At 47.2% G+C, this 18,395-nt stretch overlaps 1 protein-coding gene across 1 annotated transcript in view; it reads left to right on the top strand.

Annotated features, from left to right (window-relative positions):
- The first annotated feature begins 112 nt into the window (after positions 1-112).
- The window catches only part of SDHA (succinate dehydrogenase complex flavoprotein subunit A), a 28,446-nt gene continuing 10,163 nt past the window's right edge, over positions 113-18,395 (top strand). Inside the window, exons 1-10 of the mRNA XM_035291875.3 lie at positions 113-219; positions 5,547-5,633; positions 6,715-6,876; positions 7,774-7,917; positions 8,218-8,382; positions 8,766-8,914; positions 10,477-10,601; positions 13,041-13,209; positions 14,587-14,782; positions 15,862-16,033. Coding sequence (XP_035147766.3) covers positions 157-219; positions 5,547-5,633; positions 6,715-6,876; positions 7,774-7,917; positions 8,218-8,382; positions 8,766-8,914; positions 10,477-10,601; positions 13,041-13,209; positions 14,587-14,782; positions 15,862-16,033 — 1,432 coding nt within the window. The 5' untranslated portion in view covers positions 113-156. The remainder of the gene's footprint in view (positions 220-5,546; positions 5,634-6,714; positions 6,877-7,773; positions 7,918-8,217; positions 8,383-8,765; positions 8,915-10,476; positions 10,602-13,040; positions 13,210-14,586; positions 14,783-15,861; positions 16,034-18,395) is intronic.

Raw genomic sequence — 18,395 nt, 5'->3', positions numbered from 1 at the left:
AGGGTGTGGCGTGGTGCGCAGGCGCGACGTCCCCCGCGGCCGCCCAGCTGGACCCCGGCGTAGTACGCAGGCGCGGTATCCCCCCAGCGCGACCCCGGTGTGGTGCGCAGGCGCAGTCTGCGCGGTGACTGGCGGGACAGTACGGCTGCAACTGACATGTCGGGGGTCCGGAGGCTGTCACGGCTGCTGAGCGCCCAGCGCCTGGCGCTGGCCAAGGCAGTGAGTCCGTGCCGCGGACCGGGGCGGGGCAGGCAGGGGCCGAGGCAGCAGTAGGAGCGGGTCGGTCCACAGCGGGTCCGAGCGGATCGAGCGCCGGGTCCCCGCACCCCCTGCCCGGGGATCCGGAAGGGGCTGAGAGAGCCCTGGGCCGGTGCGAGGGGGAGCAGCGGGGCGGACCCGGGGGCCGGGGGGGGTCAGTCCTTAGCAAGTCGTCCGCCTCCCGGTGAAGGTCACGACCCCACGGGCTGCTCGGCCCGGGGGTCCCCTCCGCCGCACTGGTCCGGGCCTGGGGTCCGGGGACCCCGCGGGCTGAGGTAGCCACCCCGCCTCAGTGCCTGGCTCGTGGACTCGGGGAGGAGTGGTGTTTGCCCAAGGTCAACCGGGCGTATAGCGGCCGCTGGCCGCCCTGACTGGGCCGGGCCTCTGCCGCCTGTTGTGCTGGTTGTCTGTCCCGCAGGTGGGGCGGACGGGGCGGGTGCAGTGGCCGGGCTCCACCCGGCCGGGCGTCGGGCGGGAAGCGCGGCGCGCCAGAGCTTGGGCCTGCAGTTCCCCTTTCCAGAAAGCGCAAATCTGTGCATGTCCACATGGAGACCTTGTAAGTGAAGGGCCTCTGCTTTGCGGGGGTGGTGTTTGGTGGCCCTTGTGCGCAGTTTTTAAAAATCAGACCGAGAGCTCCGCGCACTGACCGGGCCAGGACGCCAGGACCCGTGCCTTCCCGTGCGTTGTGAGTGCCTCGAGGGCCGGGCTCGGACTAGTCCAGGATGAAGGGCAGGGTTATACTTCCCTGATCCCTTGCTGTCTGAGTTTGTCTGAATGTGCCCTCTGCTATTGCCTCTTCAGAATCGGCCTTCTAGGGTTTTATTTAATCAAGGTAAATTTGATAGGTTTAGTTATTTGGTTCTTTGAAATGAACTTACCCACCCACTTAATTACAAAGTAATTTTAAATTGCAGAGTAAAAATGTCAGTAGGAACCAAGGCATTCAGGAATATTGATTTGAAATATGCCTGTAATTGTGCGATTTTCTGGTTGAATTAAATGTGAGGATTAGTCATGCACCCATCCCGTCTACATCATGTAAATCTAAACGTTTTAGTGTGTTGCTGTGGTTGGTGCTGACTGAGCAGAGACCCCCCGCCGCATCTTGGGCGCTTAAGAGCTGCCAGGAGGGCGTCCACAAGCAAGAAGTAAAGTCCGTGGTCAGTGACGGTAGCTTGCTATTAGAGAAGAGCTAGGGCTAGTACCTTTGTCCTCATCCCGGATGGTGCCCGGTGCTCCTTCTGCAGACCAAGACCCCACCAGCCCTGGAGGTGCTTCAGACAAAATGGCAAGATAGCAAAATTAAACCAAAAGTTAGGCCTACCAAATATGGTCTTGTGTTTTTTAAGTATTTTTATATTGATGAAGTCAGCTTTTCCTACAGAAATTCTGCCTACGAGCAATGTATTTATTGGCACTTCAGATAGGCTTTTTTTCTTGAAGAATTGGAGTTTACAAGGGAACAGCATAATCAAATTAGCAGAAAAAAGAAAGAAATTTATGATAGCCAACTCAGAAATGTGTTTGGAAAATAGATAATTTTGGTAAAGTCCAGAGAGAATTTTTAATCTCACGTTGGCCAGCTCTGTGGTGTTTTGAAGTTGTTCTGTATTTACAGCTGCTTTCAAGTGACGAACTTCTCAGACTTATTTTGCCTTTAGTGTCTTTTTTATGGCCGAGGGCACTAACACAGCCTGCAAACTGTTGAAGCAGCTTAATCACAGGAAACGTAAAACCAAGAAATGTAAATAGTTACTGGGTTAACGGCTTGCTTCAGGTGAAGTTTTTCAAATCCCTTAACAGGAGTATCCAATATATTGTTCTAGGACAAGTTGATTTCTTTGAATGGATTGTCCTGAATATGTTTAATGGTGCTCTAGAAATACATTATTTAGGCCATTATAGTAATAAACTTTTGCTTTGCTTCTTGGGATAATTGTAACAACAATGGCATTCCATTCTGCATTCTTCATGATGTTTTTCCTGGTTTCTGTGGAAAGTTGTGACTTGGTTTTGCTACGAAAACCTGGATATAATATTAGTTGGGAGTCTCAGAGATTTTTCCCAAGGGCCCTTATATGGGGGGGGGGGGGGCGGGCAAGTCTAGGATCCGGAGCCAGCCGGCTGACTAGAATCCTTCCTGAGCTGCTGTCTTTGCGTGGGGCTAGTGAGGATTCTGTGGGTAATGTTTGAAACCTTTGGCAGTGCTCTTCTGAACCAGGGCTCACAGCCTATGCGCAGGAGCCATGTGTGAACTGTATTTTAAGCATCCCTACTTTTCAAATACTGAAGATTACAATTTTAGTGAAAATAATTACATACAGTTGTAAAAGAATCAATTAGTATATACCCCCAACCCCATTTCCCATGGAAGCAATTCTTGTTTCTGATATTGACTCCTGGTATTTGTGATACCTCTGTTTCTTTAGCCCATATGCAGGTGTATTTTTATCCATTTTAGACTTCTTGCCTGGGAGAGGGGATTTAGTTCACTTAAAATACCCTACTTCTGCCTCTTCCTGATACAGTCGTGCAACTATTTTTAGGCTCTTCGTTGGCTGCTCTTGTAATTGTGCAGATTGTACCTGCAGTTTAATTTCTTACCCATTTTATTAGATGAGATTTTATTTTATTAGATGTATTTTACTAGATGAGAACTCTTATTTTGCTAGATTTTGGATGTTAGTGTCTCTATACTTCTTACAGTAATATTGGGGTTCAGGATGCCCTTAGCTCCCCTGAGAGGCCATTTCTCCAGGTTCTTGGTCCCCTGTCCTCTCTGGAAGGAGAGAGGGGACCACGGCGCAGTGCGCAGTAAATGCCGGACTCAAAAGTGTTTGTAGAAAGTGATTTATTTAGAGAGAGAGAAACAGGAGAAGGAGAGAGAAATAAACAGCTAACTCTCACACTGAGTGAGAGAATCCAGAAAGATGGAATCCAGGAGAGGAAAGCAGCTTCCACACTGGGAAGAGAAGAGAGATGAGGGAATAGAGAGAGATGGAGTTTAGGAGGGTAAGACAGGCTTCCACGAAGGGAGTGTTCATGCAAGGGGACTCCAGAGGGAAAATCCAAGAGAGAAAAACAGCTTCCACGAAGGGCGTCTGAAATTCTATATTGTTAAGCAAGGTCTAACTTTTCCTTTTAGTTATATGTTCCCCATTTTTCTTAGAGGAAATGTTTAATAGTTTCTCCTAAAAAAATTAATAATTGACCAAAAAAAGATTAGTTTTGTGTCAAAACTAGTTTTCAATTTTATCTAAAGACTGAAATTGGCTTAAAGTTGGGCTTTCCAAATTCAAAAATCTCCCCCAGGTTAGATTAGATGCAAAGGGTCAGTGCCTTTTTCTCCAGGGGGATGGCGTAGTAATTTGTTAAAGATTTTATTATAGTAGCTGCGCCTTTTAAGCTAGGTCTGCGGCAGGGGTGGGGTGGGGGGTATTCCACATGAACATTCTAGAGAGAACAAATAAACATTTAGTGACCTCACTGTTTCTATTTACATTTGATATAGCATACTGTTTTTTTTTTTGAGACTGAGTTTGGCTCTTGTTACCCAGGCTGGAGTGCAATGGCGCGATCTCGGCTCACCGCAACCTCTGCCTCCTGGGTTCAAGCAATTCTCCTGCCTCAGCCTCCCGATTAGCTGGGACTACAGGCGTGCACCACCATGCCCAGCTAATTTCTGTATTTTTAGTAGAGACGGGGTTTCACCATGTTGACCAGGATGGTCTCGATCTCTTGACCTCGTGATCCACCCGTCTCGGCCTCCCAAAGTGCTGGGATTATAGGCGTGAGCCACCGCGCCCGGCAGCTTATGTCAATAAAAACAAAGAAATAGTCTAGAAATTAGAGAAATGAAGAATTTTTCTCTTGTACAGAATAAATAATTTCTGAATTGCAAGTATTTCTAAATACTTGAAGACATCTCTCACATCCCCTCTTCTGATTGTTGAGTGTATTGTTTCCTAAATTTTTTTTTTTTGAGATAGAGTCTCGCTCCATTGCCCAGGCTGGAGTGCAGTGACGCTGTAGCCACTGCCTCCCGGGTTCAAGCCATTCTCCTGCCTCAGCCTTCCAAGTAGCTGGGATTACAGGTGCCCGCCACCACGCCTGGCTAATTTTTGTGTGTTTAGTAGAGATGGGGTTTTGCCGTGTTGGCCAGACTGGTCTCGAACTCCTGACCTCAGGTAATCTGCCCACCTCAGCTTCCCAAAGTGCTGGGATTACAGGCATAAGCCACTGTGCCCAGCCCCTAAAACTATTCTTTATGATATTTCTGAGACTATTCAGTGGTCTTCTAAAATGCAGCCAGCAGAATGGAAAACACATCCCCTAAATGGCTGGCCAACCTTAGCACATGGAGAATGTCACCTGTCTCACACTGAGCCACTGAAAACTAAACACTAAAAGCACTTTTCTTGGGTAAAGTTTTCTAAGATGGAATATTTAAGATAACATGTGGCAAGTTGTAGACGTTGGCCAGGAAAAAGCCAGGAGCGGCCAGGCAGGGGGAGAGTGTGCATCTGACATCCTCCTGTGTATGATGAAGGGATGACACCTCATCTTTCTAGGCCATCAGCTTTTAATCTTCCAGAATACAGATCTCTGATGCAGTCCATTGCCTCTTGAACTGACCGCAAACCCTCGTGGACAATCGGAACTGTAATGTGGAAAGGGCTGTGATGGAGCCAGTTAAAATGCTTCATTATTTGCAGAATACCACATACAGTAATACAATGTAGTTGTCTTTCCCACTCTCTACTAAGTAGCATAAATTAAGACTTTACGGGGGAAATGTGCCTTTTTCATTTTGGTTTTGTTGCTGTTGTTTTGAGACAGAGTCTCGCTCTGTTGCCAGGCGCCAGGCTGGAGTGCAATGGCGCAATCTCAGCTCACTGCAACCTCCGCCTCCCAGGTTCAAGTGATTCCCTTGCCTCAGCCTGCTGAGTAGCTGGGACTAAAGGCACCCGCCACCATGCCCAGCTAATTTTTGTATTTTCATTTTGTATCTGAGTCAGTGAGTATCCTGTTTGGAAACACGCTTCGTCCTGATTTTCTAGAGTGCTAAGTCAGGTGGAAAGGAGGAACTGGGGACTCAGTCCTTCCTTGCCCCTTGGGCTGCCCTTCAGGGTTAAGTAGAGGGTTCCAGCTGAACTCTCTGGATGCACAGGAGCCCCTGGGTACATAAAAAGGTGACCAGTTTGCAAGGCAGAATTTGAATTATATCCCCCCAGCATTTGTTCCTTCAGGACACTGACCCTCTGGATCTGTGTCTTCTGTGTCTCCAGTGGCCAGCAGTGTCACCAACGGGAACCCGAGGTTTTCACTTCACTGTGGATGGGAACAAGAGGGCATCTGCTAAAGTTTCAGAATCCGTAAGTTCATGCTTTTTGTTCCATTATAAATGATTTTTTTGGCTTGGGGGGAGGGATCTATACCAGTTTGTTTCCATATGAGTCATAGACATAAGAGGAATTCTCAAGGCATCCAGTGCATGCTCAAATGATTTTCAGTGTAATAATTGCAGGTACAAGCATAAACATAGGTGCTAACATTTGTACTTATATCTTGTATGTATCTGTAAACTAGATTTCCATTTAGATCAAGTAAAGCAATAAATTAAAGTAAAATGAACAGTGTCTGCTGTGACAGATGATAAGATCCCCACTGCAGATAGGACGGTGTGGCCATGTGGGTATTTCTTTGGTATTCGGTGTGCGTGTTCTCTCTCTGTTGGAAAACTGAAGCTTGCTGAGAAGTTCTTTTCTCTTCTGCTCCTGATAGCAACTGAATACTCCATGGCACCTTCTCAGCTATGAGCATAGGCACGGCCCTGAGGTAGAGCTGGGGTCCTCAGTTCTCAGGTGGTAGCCCAGACGAACTGGACTATGCTTCTCTAATGAACACTACATTCTAGCATTTTCATGAGAAACCTGCAAATCACAGGCGGGGAAACATTATCCCCACTACGTTAGAAGCTGAGATTTGTTTAGCACATGTGTGGGTATAAACACACAAAAAGAAAAAGTCACGAGGGGAAAGAAAAACCACATTTGGAACTGGCATTTTCATTCAGGTTGTTGCTTTCCTTTGCTTCTACGCCTCCCTGCTTTGGTAAACAGAATTGACAGATTGGGTCTTAATGGTTATGCTTTCCCCAAAATGGATTTTTTAAGGGTATACCTGCAAGTTTTCAGCATTTCAGGTAACGGGGGGTTTCCTGATCCCATGGGCTAGGCCCTCTACCATTCATAGAATCTGATTGTCAGTCCCTTCTCCACGTGTGGACGTGCCCACCTCTTCCCGCACTGTTCAGTGCTCAGCCCCGGGACAGGATGGAGGCCTTGTGGGCCTAGCAGTTGCTCCTTTTATCCTTTTCAAGCTCTTGAACTAACCATAGTCTTCGTGTTTGGCATAGTGGAATATGCGATTGGCAGGTGAATTTTTATTTTCCAGATTTCTGCTCAGTATCCAGTAGTGGACCATGAATTTGATGCCGTGGTGGTGGGCGCTGGAGGGGCAGGCCTGCGAGCTGCGTTTGGGCTTTCTGAGGCAGGGTTTAATACAGCATGTGTTACCAAGCTGTTTCCCACCAGGTCACACACTGTTGCAGCCCAGGTAAGAGAAAGGTGCCCCGCCACGCTCTCACTGCCTGCATGTCTGCCCAGCCTTGCGCCTTCCACCCGGGCGGCCTCCTGCCTCCTCCCCATGCTTCAGCCACATGGCCTCTTGCTGTGCATTGCTCTCTCAGCTCCCTCTCAGGGGTTTTTGCCTGGAGCCTCTTCCATGGGGACTTTGAAGAGCTGGAGCCTTGCTGTCACTCTTAATTGGAACTTCAGTCACAGCTGGGTTTTCTCTGACCATCTCGCCTACTACCCTCCCCACCCACCCTCACCTCCCCAACACCGTAAGAAAAGGAGATCATCTAAAGAGGAGTAATCAGAATTTAGGTTGGGGAAGAAAAGGGCAAGGGTTTCATTTGTCCCTGTGCTGCCATCCTCTGGGACTCTCTGAGGGGTGAAATGGTGGTGGCCACAAACAGCCGAAGGAGAGGGGGTGCCGGGAAGTGTGACTCTTGAGTGTGGAGTTTATTTCTGGGCAGGAAGCACTTCTAGTCTTTAACACATGCCTGTAAATGCCTTTAGGGAGGTTTGTTAATAAAATTATCTGGAAAGATTTGTTGAGTACCTTTTCTGTGCCAGGTGTGTTAGGTAATAAGCATATCACAGGTAGCCTTTTGCTCACTGCTCCAATCAGCCCTTCCTAGAGTTCCCTCTGTCTCCACCACACAGATGATGAGACTGAGGCTAAGGGAGTGAATCACTGGGCGAGTCAGGGGAGGGGTTGTGATCTGGAATCTGCCCGGCCTTGCTGCCCCTCTGCTGAGGGCAGCTCTCCCTGGGAGTCACTGCATGAGGAGTGGCTTTCTCTGAATCCCTGGTGGGTGGATTTGGGCCTGGAAGACAAAGTTGGGGCTCCTGTTTGTGGTTTGTAAGGAGTGGTTGTTGTTACCAGGGAGGAATCAATGCTGCTCTGGGGAACATGGAGGAGGACAACTGGAGGTGGCATTTCTACGACACCGTGAAAGGCTCCGACTGGCTGGGGGACCAGGATGCCATCCACTACATGACAGAGCAGGCCCCTGCCGCCGTGGTCGAGGTGATGAGTGGGAGGCTGTGGGTGCTTTCGTGGTCTGTTTCGAGTACAAAAGAGTCCTGGAGAAAATGTAAGAGATTGAGGCAGATGTGGCCAGCCAAAAGAACAGTGATGAGTCAAGCTCACAAGAGAATCTTTTTCCGTCATGAGCGATGCAGTACATGTAACAGGAAAACTCTCTGATGAAGGGTTGAGATTTTCATAAAATACATGACTTTGGGTTTGCAGGTTTGTGTGAAAGCTGTTTAGGTTAGCTGTGAATATCGTGACTGCTTTAAGGTAATACGTTTTTATGTTTCACAGCTAGAAAATTATGGCATGCCGTTTAGCAGAACCCAAGATGGGAAGATTTATCAGCGTGCGTTTGGTGGACAGAGCCTCAAGTTTGGAAAGGGCGGGCAGGCCCATCGGTGCTGCTGCGTGGCTGATCGGACTGGCCACTCGCTACTGCACACCTTATATGGAAGGGTAAGGCCGCCTCCAGTGCATCTGAGATAGGACCCGTAGTGCCAGGGCTTATGGTGACAACGGGGAATGGGTTAGCGTGCCCAGTGAGTCAGCCAGAGATTATGTAAAAAGCAACAGAGAACAACTGTGTAAGACATGCGCGGGGTTATTGATGTGAGAGTACCAGGCGTGCTGTCAGGAGCTGTCCCTAAGGCAATACGTTATTTCTTGTATCTGTTTTGGAAAGTTGAATTGATAATCTTATATACCAGGTTCTAACTTGGAATATGTGACATTCAGCATAGGACAGAACAAGCAGGTCTTTTGCCTATTCACATGAACAATATCACCTTAAACCTGGAAAGCTGGCTTAACACTTACTTGCCCTTTTTTCTTTCTTTTAGTCTCTGCGATATGATACCAGCTATTTTGTGGAGTATTTTGCCTTGGATCTCCTGATGGAGAATGGGGAGTGCCGTGGTGTGATTGCACTGTGCATAGAAGATGGGTCCATACATCGCATAAGAGCAAAGAACACTGTTGTTGCTACAGGGTAGGAATTAACTTTTATTTTAGTTTGTTTATAAAAATGAATCAATTTCATTTAGAGTTTCTTTATTTTAATAAAAATAGAGGCATTGTAGAATAACGGTTCAGACACAGGCCTTGACATAACCTTGTGAGGATGATGGCCTTTCCCAGCTGTGGTTCCTCATCTGTAAACCATGAGGACAGCAGCACCCACCTTGTGGGAGGTTGAGAAAGCAGGGCCCTCAGGAGATGGAACAGCTAACCCCTCCTGACTTTATATGAGGAAACTGTGGCCTAAAGAGTCACATGGGGTTTTCTGGCAAAATCTCTTGTTTTAGTGGGTACTGTGTTTATACTGGTACCTAGGTTGGATAACTCTTGCTTCTCCACATAATGAAATAAGTAACTTTAATTTTATCCACTGTCAATCTGTTATTTTAACCATTTTAAAAGTTAAAAACTATCTGTACAACAACTATAGGTTGGGGGAAAATATTTTCAAAACCATTTGTCTGATAATACCTCAATATCTAAAATATACAGGCCGGGTGCGGTGGCTCATGCCTGTAATCCCAGCACTTTGCGGGGCCGAGGTGGGCAGATTATAAGGTCAGGAGTTATAAGATGAAGTTCTGAAGAGCTAACATACAACATGGGGCTATAGTTAATATCTAACGTACAACATGGGGCTATAGTTAATATCTAACGTACAACATGGGGCTATAGTTAATATCTAACGTACAACATGAGGCTATAGTTAATATTATTAACTTTAGATTTGCTAAGGTGTAGACTGTAGGTGTCCATATCTCCAGAAAAAAGGATAATTAGATGAGGTAATAGATGTGTTAATTAACTTGTGTCTTCAGTTCACAAAATATATGAAATCATGTACCTTAAATATATACAGGTTTTTTTTAATTCATCAATTATACCTCAGTACATCTGGGGAAAAAAACAAAATCCATAAAAATTTAAAAATTTTCATTATAAAAGTGGTATATGCTTATTGGGGAAACCTTTTGAACAGCACAAAGCTAAAATACAAATAGGGTCAGGTGCATGGTGCCTCGTGCCTGTAATCCCAGCTCTTTGGAAGGCCAAAGTGGGAAGATCACTTGAGGTCAGGAGTTTGAGACCAGCCTGGCCAACTTGACAAAACCCCATTTCTACAAAAAAGACAAAAATTAACTGGGTGTGGTGGTAAATACCTGTAATTCCAGCTACTCAGGAGGCTGAGGCGGGAGAATCGCTTGAACCTGGGAGGTGGAGGTTGCAGTGAGCCGAGATTGCGTCACTGCACTCCAGCCTGGGCGACAGAGCAAGACCCTATCTCAAAATAAATAAATAAAATAAAATACAGATGGAAGTCCCTTCTCTGACCTGGCTTCTATCGTACGCAGGGTAGCAGCACCACAGGCGTGGCCCCCAGTGATGTGTGGGGGTACCTGAGGAGGGGTTGTGTGCACACAGACAGCACTGAGAAGGTGGTGCCCCGGGTGTCTCCATGTCCATTCGCAGTCTCATCAGACAGGAGGTCTGGATGTGGGCTGCTGTGTGCAGTCACTGCTCTCTTGTTTCCAGAGGCTACGGGCGCACCTACTTCAGCTGCACGTCTGCCCACACCAGCACCGGTGATGGCACAGCCATGGTCACCAGGGCAGGCCTTCCTTGCCAGGACCTCGAGTTTGTCCAGTTCCACCCCACAGGTAGGGCACAGTGCAGGCATCGGGCTCATGTGTGTCTCATAAGCGTGTGGTGCCTACTCATTGCTCTGCCATAGTTCTATGCTTTCTCGGCTCTCAGGTCCTGACTTAAATGTCATTTCCTTAAGGAGACTTTGCCCACACCTCCCTAAGGTAGTTTGGGCCACCGTCTTACGCATTCCTCAAGAACCCTAAACCCTGCCTTGGTGATACTTATCCCAGCAGTAAAGCGGGGATTGAGGCCGGGCACAGTGACTCACACCTGTCATCTCAGCACTTTGGGAGGTCGAGGCAGGTGGATCACCTGAGGTCAGGGGTTCGAGACCAGCCTGGCCAACATGGTGAAACCTCATCTCTACTAAAAATACAAAAATTAGGTGGGCATGGTGGCAGGTGCCTGTAATCCCAGCTACTCAGGAGACTGAGGCAGGAGGAACGCTTGACTGAACCTGAGGCAGAGGTTGCAGTGAGCTCAGATCGTGCCACGGCCCTCCAGCCTGGGCAACAGAGTAAGACTCCATCTCAAGTAAAAAAAAAGGCAGGGATTGTTCAGTGTCCCTAATTCGCAACAAGGTCATGTGCTTCTTGGGGGCGGGCAGGTCTTCTCATTGACCGGGGTTCTCCAAGCCCAGCACATGGCAGGGCCTCCATCAGGGTTTCCTGAGTGAGCACCCTGAGAGCTGGGAGGGTGCCGTGGACCCAAGAAGCAGCACAGGCGGATTTCAGCTTCGTAGGAGAACATGGAGCTTCTGTGATCGTGGGGTGCAAAGTTAGGACACAGCTGTGACAGAACCCATGTGACATTTAGGCATTGGCTCAGCCCACGTGACCACTGAAGGAGCTTCGTCCTGGGGGAGATGAACTCACCTTGGGGACGTCTGATGGTTGAGGTTACGAATGTGCAGTTTGGAGACATTAACACAGAAATGACAGTTGCAGTCTTGAGTTTGGGGGACGCTTTTCAGAAATGAGTCAGAGAGAGACACATCTGCCTCTTGTTTGATGTGACTCGTCGTGATGTGACTTTCCTGGATTGCTTTTCTAACTTGTGGACTACAGAGACCCCTGTAGTGGTGCTAAGGAACCAGACCTGTGTCTTCTTTTTCTCTCTCAGTGGCATCTTTCTGATCCCTGGCAGGGATGAAAATAAAAAATGTATTTGTCGTGGGGTTTTGTAATTTGTTTAGAGATAGGGTCTTGCTCTGTTCCAGGCTGGATGGAGTGCAGTGGAGCAGTCTTGTCTCACCGCAGCCAGTGCCTCCCGGACTCAAACAATCCTTCCACCTCAGCCTCCCAAACAGCTGAGACTACAGGCATACATTACCATGCCCAGCTTTATTTTTTTATTTTTTATTTTTTTGGCAGAGACATGGTTTCACCATTTTGCCCAGGCTGATCTCAAACTCCTGAGCTTAAGGAATCCACCTGCCCCAGCCTCCCAGAGTGCTGGGATTCCAGGCATGAGCCACCGCGCCTAGCCTGTGTTTATTATTACTGTTTTTAACCGATCAAATGTCACTGACCTCCTGAATTTCCTCTGTAATTTGCTTAGAGCTCCACTTCTCATGCTTTGTCTTCAATATGTGAGAAGCTATCCACACAAAAAAAAAAGAGCATTGAAACTTAGAAAATCAAAAGGCAGGTGAGATACGAGAATCACATTCTTGTTTTAAAAGCAAGATTGCCCTTTTTGTATTCTAATACAAATTGTAGCTTTTGAAATACATTCAGTTTAGGGTTTTTTTGTGGGTTTTTGATCTCCTTTGTTAAAATCTGAGCGCTCAGCATGCCCAGGTTTTCATGGCGTCGAGGAGTCACAGAGCCGCTGTTTGGAGCACACACCGCCGGGCTGCCCAGGTTGGGGTTTGAACTCTGTCCTCAGCTGCATGACTGGATGTTACCAGCATTAATGTGCTTGTCAGTGAGAATGGGGGTCCTACTACCTGGAGTTGTAAAGCTTAAATGAGTTAATAGGCGGAAAGCAGCTAGAACTGTCCATGGCAAATGCAGTGTATTAACTAGAATAATTGTTACTGACCTTGCCACTGTTTGGGTAATTTAGATGTGAATTCTCCAGGCTGGTTATTCTTAACTAAAGTAGTCACCACAGTATCATAGTGCAAAAGAATGTTCAAAAATTAAAACCAAATTGGAGGCATTTAACCACAGCAGGCTGCAATCCAAGTATGGCCACAGCTCTGTGGGCTCCGTTCTGCTCGCTGGGGACTCCGCTCTGCCCAGACCTGCTGCACCGTCAGCCCTGTCAGTGCTCCTTGGTATCCAGACTTCCTACTGTATCTTAACTTTTCTTCTTTCTATTCAGTTTTGCATATGATGCCTTCTGCCTATCCTTCCTCTCTACCGTAAAAATACCTTGAAAAAAATGTGTTTGAAATAGAGACCTAGCAATTGTTGAGTTATAAATGTTTGTGTTTTTTTCAGGCATCTATGGTGCTGGGTGTCTCATCACAGAAGGATGTCGTGGAGAGGGAGGCATTCTCATTAACAGTCAGGGCGAAAGGTTTATGGAGCGATACGCCCCCGTTGCGAAGGACCTGGCATCCAGAGATGTGGTGTCTCGGTCCATGACTCTGGAGATCCGCGAAGGAAGGTCTGTATGTTTATCACCAGAGTCGTCTGAGCAGGCACACGGGCACGTGCACACTCTTCCTTCCCTTCACTTCCTCTTTGGTGACTTCATGTTTGTTTTAGCATCTGGGAGGGCGTTGCTTCTGAGTTTCAGCACTGCCCGCCCTCACCTTCGTGTGTAGGCACTCGAGTGCAGGCCTTCATGTGCAGGCGCTCATGTGCAGGCCTTCCTGTGCAGGTGCTCGTGTGCAGGCCTTCATGTGCAGGCGCTCGTGTGCAGGCCTTCATGTGTAGGTGCTCGTGTGCAGGCCTTCGTGTGCAGGCGCTCGTGTGCAGGCACACGTGCATAGCCACCTCTCAGCTACTGGCTGGCATCTGTTAGTCTGTGATATTTACCTAAAGACCTACATTTTGAAAACTTTAGCCAGTTTTTTTCTCAAATCTGTGGAACATAATTTCTCTGAGTGTGTGTGAGTATGTGATAGATTATGGGAGAGAGAGACACACGCTCCCAACCTGAGGTCGGCATGTGAGCTTGGCTGTTGCGTCTGATACCCACAGATGTTTGTCAGCATTCTTCAAAGTGTGTGGGTTATTTGGCTTTCAGTTTAGAAACAATCTGCAGGTCATTGCCTGACCCTGTTCCTTAATGACACTTGCTGAGTATCTGCTGGTATGGCCTTTAGAGGTTTCACATTTTTATATTTAAAAAAAGAAGTAAATGGTTTTTGGATATGGTGGCCCTCCATATCCATGGGTTCCACATGTGTGGTTTCAACCAACTATGTGTTGGAGATACAGTTGTATCCTTACTGAACATGCAGACTTTTTTCCTTGTCATTGTTCCTTAAACAACACAGCATGACAACTACTTATATAGCATTTACATTGCGTTAGGTACTATGAGTAATCCTGGAGTTGTCGCAAAACTGAAGTGTACAGCTTTAAGTGAGGGATGATTTAAAGTCTGGAGGAGGATGTGCATAGGTTATATGCAGATACTCTCCCATTTCATATTAGAGACAAACATCCACAGATTTTGGTATCCATGGGGGTCCTGGAGCCAGTCTGCCATGGATACACAGGGATGACTATTTGGTATAGAGGCCTTTGTGATGCCATTACCAAGGACAACCAGCAGGTTGTGATCCCCAAGACAAACGTGAGTTCAGTGAGGGCAGAGTTTTTGTTCTGGTTCTCAGCTGTGTCCCAGCACCTAGGATTGTCCCTGGCACAGAGTAGACATTTAGAAAAGATTCGATGAGAGGGTGGGCATACATGAGGGGAAATTTTCCTTAGTATCAGAAAATGTGGAAGCTCACGCTTCCATGATGACGTAGTCTCAGGTTTCCTGCCATTACTGTTCTCTGGCTTATGTGGTGGTGTTCTGTCTTGCCAGAGGCTGTGGCCCTGAGAAAGATCACGTCTACCTGCAGCTGCACCACCTGCCTCCAGAGCAGCTGGCCACGCGCCTCCCTGGCATTTCGGAGACAGCCATGATCTTTGCTGGCGTGGACGTCACGAAGGAGCCGATCCCTGTGCTCCCCACTGTGCATTATAACATGGGCGGCATTCCCACCAACTACAAGGGACAGGTGATGGTGCCAGGTCCTCTCCCACAGCTGGAAAGAAGGCCGGGACCGTGGGGCCCACCTTGCAGTTGTCTCTTTAGATCTTAGAGGAAAAGACAGAGATTTTCTTCCAGAAAGTACTGTGTTGTTTCATAGATTGCACTTTAAATTTACCAGAGGATGGACGGAGGTTAATAATTTATTCCTCCTTAGTAGGTTGTCATGGATACATCATTTGCAGCTTTCTCCATTTTATAAGTACGTTCCTGAATGATGATGTGTTATTTATAATGATTTTCTACATCGAGGGATCTTTATAATTCGTACCTTTGAGTGGTCTGCAGTTCACATAGAGCTTGTTGGTCGCTTAGGCTCCTTGTCGGGTGAGGTGGGTGGAAGCTGTTACTCTCCCTGCGTAGATGAATAGATGAACAGGGAGTAGAAGAGTCTGAAACATCAGTCTCCCTGCTGATGTTCCTCCACCTGCTGTGCTCTCGGGTCTGAGCCAGATCACAGGTAGGAGAGGTCCTTGGGGACATAGGACACGGAGGACAGTCACAGATGCTGACATTGGAAGTCCTCTGACCTGCTTGTAACAGCAGGTACTCGGGCAGAGAGGAAACTGGGGCATACATTTGGAAGTTTCCCTCTGAAGAAGAGTAGCTCTGGTCCTTACTTCCCTCTTAGATGTGGTCTTTACTTCCCTCTCTTTATTTTTTTGGAGATGGAGTCTCACTCTGTCGCCCAGACTGGAGTGCAATGACGCAATCTCAGCTGATTGCAACCTCCGCCTCCTAATTCAAATGATTCTTCCACCTCAGCCTCCCGGGTAGCTGGGATTACAGGCACCCACCATCATGCTTGGCTAATTTTTGCACTTTTAGTAAAGACAGGGTTTCACCATTTAGCCAGGCTGGTCTTGAACCCCTGATCTCAGGTGATCCACTCACCTCAGCCTTCCAAAGTGTTGGATTACAGGCATGAGCCATGCGCCCAGCCTGCTTCCCTCTCTTTCTCTGACCTGCAGCACAGATACCCTGTTGGGGGAGGTGGGCTTGTGGAGGCATGGGCACCTTGACCTTCACCTGAAATCTTTTCCACAGGTCCTGAGGCACGTGAATGGCCAGGATCAGATCGTGCCTGGCCTGTACGCCTGTGGGGAGGCCGCCTGCGCCTCAGTCCATGGTGCCAACCGTCTCGGGGCAAACTCGCTCTTGGACCTGGTTGTCTTTGGCCGGGCCTGTGCCCTGAGCATCGAAGAGTCATGCAGGCCTGGTGAGTGTTTTCTTCAGAAGCCAGACCATTTGAGAAGGCAGGAGGTTACAAAGTTATGAAGTCTTTTTTTCTTTTTTTTTGAGACAGGGTCAGCCCAGGCTGGAGTGCAGTGGCACAGTCATGGCAGCCTCAGCCTCCTGGGCTCAAGCAGTCCTTAACACCCCAACCTTCAGAGTCCCAAGTAGCTGGAACTACAGGTGTGCACCCCCACACCTGGCTACTTTTTTATTTTTTTTTTTGCAGAGACAGGGTCTCACAATGTTGCCCAGGCTGATCTGGAACTCCTAGACTGAAACAGTCCTTCTCTCTCAGCTTCCCAGAGTGTTGGGATTACAGGCATGAGCCCCCACCCCCAGCCAGGTTACAAAGCCTTGATTTCTTCCTGGAAATTTGCTTAGTGATCATATAGTGGTCGTCTGGGTTTTTTCCCCTAGAAGTGATGATACTGAGAAATCTAGAGATTGTCTGGTGGTAATGTTGACACCAGATAGAGGCTGGTTGGGGATCTTAACTATTAAGGTGACATTTTTGGGGTTACATTTTTAAAAAAATTATTTTGCAGTCATTATGTTCTGCTTAGAAAAAGCACTATTAGGAAATTGCTATTTTTAGGGGAAGTTCATTACATGTTACTTGCTTGATAAAAAGCACTTGTTTGCAATGAAATATTTTAAGTAGTTGGCATGAATGAATATGTAACTTCTTGGTACTTAGAAAAATAATTTAGGCCCTTCTAAAAACAAAGTGCAACTAATCTCATTAGAAGAGAAGGGATGACTTAAAGCGAACCGGATTCTCCCCTCCGGTGACAGTGGATTTCACTTGGTGGTTTTCTTTTCATGATAGCACAGAGTAGTGTGCAGGAGAAGAAATACCATGTGCTGCAGTGTGGGTCTTACGTGCACTAAAAACTGGACACTTAGCCTCGCTCCCACTTCAGAGATCTTCATGGTGGTCATCCAGCCTCGTTTCCTCAGAACACTGTGAGGTGGAGGAGGCACTGGTAGAACTGGTGCTGTTTGTATGGATTCAAGCAAAGTAAAAACGAGCACTGTCGTAACTTACAAACATGTGCCCCCTTTTGTATCTGTGGTTAAAAAGGTACAGGTAGTATTAAAAGGGTAGCTTACATTTCACACACTCAGTCTCTGTGGATTTGACCACAGCTCAGGAGGCTGGCACGTGCAGAGGTGGCGTCTTGTCCCAGGTCGTTGCTGATCATTGGCAAAGGCAGAGTTCAGGTCCATCCTTCCTGACGCCACAGGTAGTGTTTGTCTCACTCCATAGCCCTGCACTTTGCAGCAGTGAGGACTGATACCACTTCTCTCCCAGCAATATAGAAAGTTTGAGCTTCTCTTTCTTTGAAAATGCAAAAAAGAACATTTTATAAGAATATCCCATACTTTACATCTGAAAAACCGCTCATGCATGCAGCACTCACGCAGAATGTTGTGGAGTCAGACTCAAAACGCTGCACACCTGAGGCTCTGTTGATACAGCATTCTGGAAAAGGCACATCCAGGGAAGAAGAGGGGTCAGGGGTTGCCAGAGGCTGTTTCCTGATTGTGCTCATAGTTAATACACAGCTCTGTGTGTGTCAGCATTTGAAAAATACTACACTAAAAATGGCGAGTTTTTTTTTTTTACTGTATCTTAATTATGCTTTAATTTTTAAAAATTGAAAAGAAAGAAAAAGGGTTTGTAGCATCACTACTTCTCCCCCACTCCCTTCAAAAAACAAATACATAGATATGTGTTTTTAGAGATAGTCTCCCTCTGTCGCCCAGGCTGGAGTGCAGTGGTATGATCAGGTGCACGCCACCACACCTGGCTAATTTTTAAACATTTTTTGTAGGGACAGGGTCTCCCTGTGTTACCCCGGATGGTCTTGAACTCTTGGCCTCAGGTGATGCACCTGCATCAGCTTCCCAGAGTGCTGGGATTACATGTATAAGCCACTGCACTTGGGCAAGATGTGCAACTCTTGTGTTTCTAAGATGTCTTGAAAAAAGTTTTAAGTTTTTTGTATAACTTTATGCATATTTTCTTCAATAGTTAGTACATGCAGGAGGTAGGAGGTATGAAATGCAGGGGACACACAGGTCATGCTGCCCACTGCCTCTCCAAAGGACCGCGAGGGGCCTCCTGAGGGTCTGCTCACATGCTTCTAGGCTTGCTTCTGTTTCTTTTCCTTTTGTTTATTGCTTTAAAAATTGATCATTCAGTAAAATTGACTTTTTTCTTTTGGTGCACAGTTCTATAATTTCTTTGTTTATTTTTTTGAGATAGTGTCTCCTCTACCTGTCACCCAGCCTGGAGTGCAATGGTGTGATCAGGAGTTTGAGACCAGCCTGGCCAACAT

This window comes from Callithrix jacchus, chromosome 2, assembly GCF_049354715.1.
Source record: "Callithrix jacchus isolate 240 chromosome 2, calJac240_pri, whole genome shotgun sequence".
NCBI classification, from domain to species: domain Eukaryota; kingdom Metazoa; phylum Chordata; class Mammalia; order Primates; family Cebidae; genus Callithrix; species Callithrix jacchus.
This window is presented reverse-complemented; position numbering and strand designations above follow the sequence as displayed.